Genomic DNA, 4,256 nt, shown 5'->3' on the forward strand with positions numbered 1-4,256 from the left:
GCTCGCGAGAGCGGGACTCCGGGCTGCGCGCGTTGCCCGTCGCGGCCGGCAGGTGTCGCCGCGGCGGGAGCCGGCAGTGCCGCCTCTGGGCTCCTTCTTCAGCTGCCGCTCTGCACTCGTCGGAGGCGGAAGAGGCGGGGTTGGGAGAGGTTGTAGTGCGGCGTGGGTGGGGTTGTGACCCGTGCTCATCTCTAATACCACTCGGTCCGGTCTCGCCTCGCCTCCTTGTCCCCCTACCTCCGCCACCATGGTGAAGGAGCAGTTCAGGGAGACGGACGTGGCCAAGAAGATGTGAGTGACCCACAGCGGGGTGTGTGTGTCGTGTCCCACGCGCGTCCCTGCCCCAGCGTGGTGGTACCAGGGACACGTCTGGTTGCCCAGGGGTTCCTTCCTATCCCTGCGGGTGGAAGAGCTGGTTGGTTTGGTCCCTGGCACTTCACTGCGGAGCCCCCGTGACCGAGCACTGCACATCTCCGCTGGGCCCTTGGTGACTGGCTGGGGCATCCTTGCGCTTCTGGCAGCCTCTTTGGGGTTTGAGCCCTGCCCAGGGCAACTGTAGGCAGGGAAAGCCACTGTTGGGAACCTGTTCATAGCCTGCGCTTCTGGGCCACCCGCTTGCAAAACCCAAGGCTGGGCTTTAGCTTTTTGGCTTGGCAAACATTGAAACACTCCTTCACAGACAGTGTCTGGTATTGCGGGGGTGGAGCTTGCTGTGCCCAGTTGTTGCTCTGGCTGCCTCTGCCCGGCTGCTCTAAAATAAAGGTTTGTGATGGCTTCTCCCATTTTAGAAGCCACATCTGCTTTGGGATGAAGTCTCCTGAGGAGATGCGCCAGCAGGCCCACATCCAGGTGGTTAGCAAGAACTTGTACAGCCAGGACAACCACCATGCCCCGCTGCAGTATGGGGTTCTGGACCATCGCATGGTAAGAACTTCTGATGCTTGTTTGCTTCTACCTAGCACCTGTTGTTGAATAACTTATGCGCCATGTTGAAATGGAAACTGAACTTTGCTGCACAGCCACAGAGCAGGTGTCCTACGCAAGCATCTCTTCATGCTGCTGGTGCAGGAGGGAGCTAATTCCAACTCCTTGGCTTCTCTGAGTTAGTGACTAACTGAGGCCCTTCATGTTGTAAACACTTTGTCCCTTAAAAATTGATGCATGCTGTCAACTTGATGGACATTGAATAGCTTAGGGGTAGGAAACATTTTTTGGCTGGAGCACCGAAAAAATCCACAGTGTCTACCTTGGAAGGTGCCAGAGTGCTGGCATGCCAGAAAAACAAAACAAGGGCAGGGGGTACATGGAAGGATGCCCTGCTTGCCCCCCCCACCCCCCGGCCCTGCTTGTGCTCTGTGGCTCTCAGCAGCTACCCAGAACCTGGGCTAGGTGCTGCCTCCCTGGCAGCCTCCCGGCCCTGGGCTCCCAGGAGGCAGCAGGTGCCAGCGATGCTCCCTTCTGTGCTGACCTCACCACTGCTTCTGCAGAGCAGTGTTGGAACCCAGCACAGTAGCTGCCTGCTGCTCCTGGCTCCCCACTGCCTTGGCCACACTTCCCCTGCAGGCAGGGGCAGCAGTGAGGGGCACAACCCTGTGTGCTGCCCACGCTGCTCCCATGCACACGGGGGAAGTGTGACCTGGAAGTACGGAGCTTGCAGCAGCAGGCAGCTTCCCTGTGCGACCCCTCTGTGCACTGCTTCTCTGGGTCACATGCTGTACTCCAGAGGACGCAGGGGAGGGCAGCAGGGCCAGGAGCTCAGGCCCTGGCCCCAGCCCTGGGAAGGCAGCAGGTGCCAGCATGGTGCCCTTTGGGGCCAGAGCTGGGGTGGGGAGGCATCAGCTGCTTGCAGCATCCCAGCTGCAGCTGGCCCCAGCTCTGGGTAGCTGGTGATAGCCACAGAGCTTGGGATGATCCCAGCAGGGCTCCCAGCTGGCAGCAGCTACCCAGAGCCAGGGTCGGCTGCAGCCGGGAGGCTGCAAACAGCTGCTGCCTCATCTCCCCGGCCCCAACGCACACCAAGGAAAATGGCCCTGCATGCTGTGCTCCGCATATGTGCTGGGGGTTGCTGGCTTAGGCAAACATCTCATGCCATGTCACTGCTATAGCTTTTCAAGCTGAAAAGGGCATAGGTGTAGTACTCCTTATGTGCAGTTTGGGCATCAAGGGAGTTGTATAGGAGTGCTTCCTACTCCTGCTGACTGGAGAGTTCCCAGAGGTCTTTCAAATGGCAGCTGTCATGTTTTGTCCCCCTAGTTTAGCCACAACTAAAAAGTTCCTGTATGCTTTTTCCAAAGGGTACCAGTGAAAAGGACCGTCCATGTGAAACATGTGGGAAGAATCTTGCTGACTGTTTGGGGCATTATGGCTACATTGACTTGGAACTGCCATGTTTCCATGTTGGCTACTTCAAAGCTGTGATAGGTATCTTACAGGTAAAAATAGACCTGTTGGTTCTGAGGGCAGTGACTGTGATCATGACAACGTTAGAGGAAGGGGGGAGATGAGAATTACTTTTCATTTGGTTTATTTGATGGGAAATTACGAAACATTTGGTGGTAGTGTATGACAGCTATTTTCTTCAATGTTTATTGTATTACATATTGAAAAAATTAACCTATTAAAACAGAAGGCTTTGTTTTCCTAACAGAAAGCTTATGATGCATGTGGAATCTGCCTATTTGATTTAATCCCTCATCCTTTTGAGAGAGTCAGATTAAATTGCATGGTACAAAGTTTTTTGTGTGGGGCCAGTAAACCTAAGACGCATCTGATTTTCACTGATATTCTTGCTCTTAAGTAGTTTTGCAAAAACTTCAATTCGTCCTCGTAAACAAGATTTCCTTGCATTCATTGTTTGGACTGTTTGCTGCATACTAAATAGATTCCCACATGTAGGCAGTGGAATTTCATTTGTGAAATGCCATGTATAACAGGTGGTAAAGGACTGTAGCAGCTCCCTTCATCCAGAGACCCTAACAGTTTGTTCTAGTTACAATTGTGCAATCTCCGCTTTCTTGTGCTTATCTTTTTAAGATGATTTGCAAAACCTGTTGCCGCATTATGCTGACCTCAGAAGAAAAAAAACAGTTTTTGGATTATTTGAAGAGACCTGGCTTGACATATCTCCAGAAACGAGGACTGAAAAAGAAAGTCTCTGAAAAGTGCAGAAAGAAAAGTATCTGTCCTTACTGTGGGGCTTTTAATGGTGAGTATGAATGCTGGTATGTGGTGATGACTTATTCATTGTAAAGATATTTGCACTAAAACCCATGAAGGTCATTGAATTCCAGAATGACATCTTATTCCGTAATTATGGCTTTTCTTAAGGGATACATACAATTAACTGAGAGGCAGGTCAAGGGGGAATGGGTACAGTGGTATAACTGAACCCCCTTCCTACTGTGTAGGATGCTTAACTAAGAATACTTAAATAGGGGCACCAGCCCTGAGTGCAGATTTAGGGGAGGTGGCATTAGCAACCCTTGGCCATGTTGGTCTGGTGTATGAAGGAAATATAATGTGGACTCTCCCCTTGTCTCTTGTGATTTGCTGCCTGGGTTGAGTGACACTCCAAACAGCCAATCAAGTGCACATTCTCATGAGGGCAAGGTGAGGGTTTTCTGAGTGAAGCAGGACAGGGAGGCATGGGATGGAATGCCAGCCTGGATTGAGTGAGGTGGCTGTTGCCTTCTGATGTAAAGGTGTCAGGAGACAGGGAGCCCTGGGGATGTTAGGGTAGTCAGTGATGGTGCAGGCAGTGAGCATTTCATAAAGAGGGGCCAGGCAGCCCAGAATCAGGTTCCCTCAGCTGATTGGTTCCTCTTCCAGAGTTTGGCTTGATCTTAACCATACGCTCCCTTTTCAAAATTCTGGGTCTGCCCCTAAATTCACTGGGCTCAATTTTATGCCAAGTGATGAGATCATCTACATACAACGTGTAGAAATTGCCAGAATAGAACGGATCTGTCCATCATGGTATCAGCTACAGGTCATTACCTGAGAGAGATGCTTGCAGAAAACAAAGAAACAAACTAAAAACCAAATCCTGTCTCTCTAGAGTGGGTTGGAAACTGACACTGCCACTCTCTCCCTGGTGATCATTATCACAAAATGGAAGTAATCTGATTCCTTGTCCTGTTATTTATTTGTAATGGTACTTAATCAGTCTTTTAGGGAATACTAAACTACTAACCATTTCTTTCAGCAACAAAGTGCAGAGACCACAAATATATATAGTAAGAACTCTATTTCTGAGA

The 4,256-nt window shown here is 50.8% G+C and overlaps 1 protein-coding gene across 1 annotated transcript in view; it reads left to right on the forward strand.

The window, feature by feature from the left end:
• The first annotated feature begins 179 nt into the window (after positions 1 to 179).
• The window catches only part of POLR3A (RNA polymerase III subunit A), a 63,154-nt gene continuing 59,077 nt past the window's right edge, over positions 180 to 4,256 (forward strand). The window contains exons 1-4 of the mRNA XM_019502359.1: positions 180 to 291; positions 789 to 924; positions 2,295 to 2,432; positions 3,034 to 3,205. Coding sequence (XP_019357904.1) covers positions 248 to 291; positions 789 to 924; positions 2,295 to 2,432; positions 3,034 to 3,205 — 490 coding nt within the window. The 5' untranslated portion in view covers positions 180 to 247. The remainder of the gene's footprint in view (positions 292 to 788; positions 925 to 2,294; positions 2,433 to 3,033; positions 3,206 to 4,256) is intronic.

Source organism: Gavialis gangeticus, unplaced genomic scaffold (genome assembly GCF_001723915.1).
Source record: "Gavialis gangeticus isolate Ggan-Ray unplaced genomic scaffold, GavGan_comp1, whole genome shotgun sequence".
Taxonomy (NCBI): domain Eukaryota; kingdom Metazoa; phylum Chordata; order Crocodylia; family Gavialidae; genus Gavialis; species Gavialis gangeticus.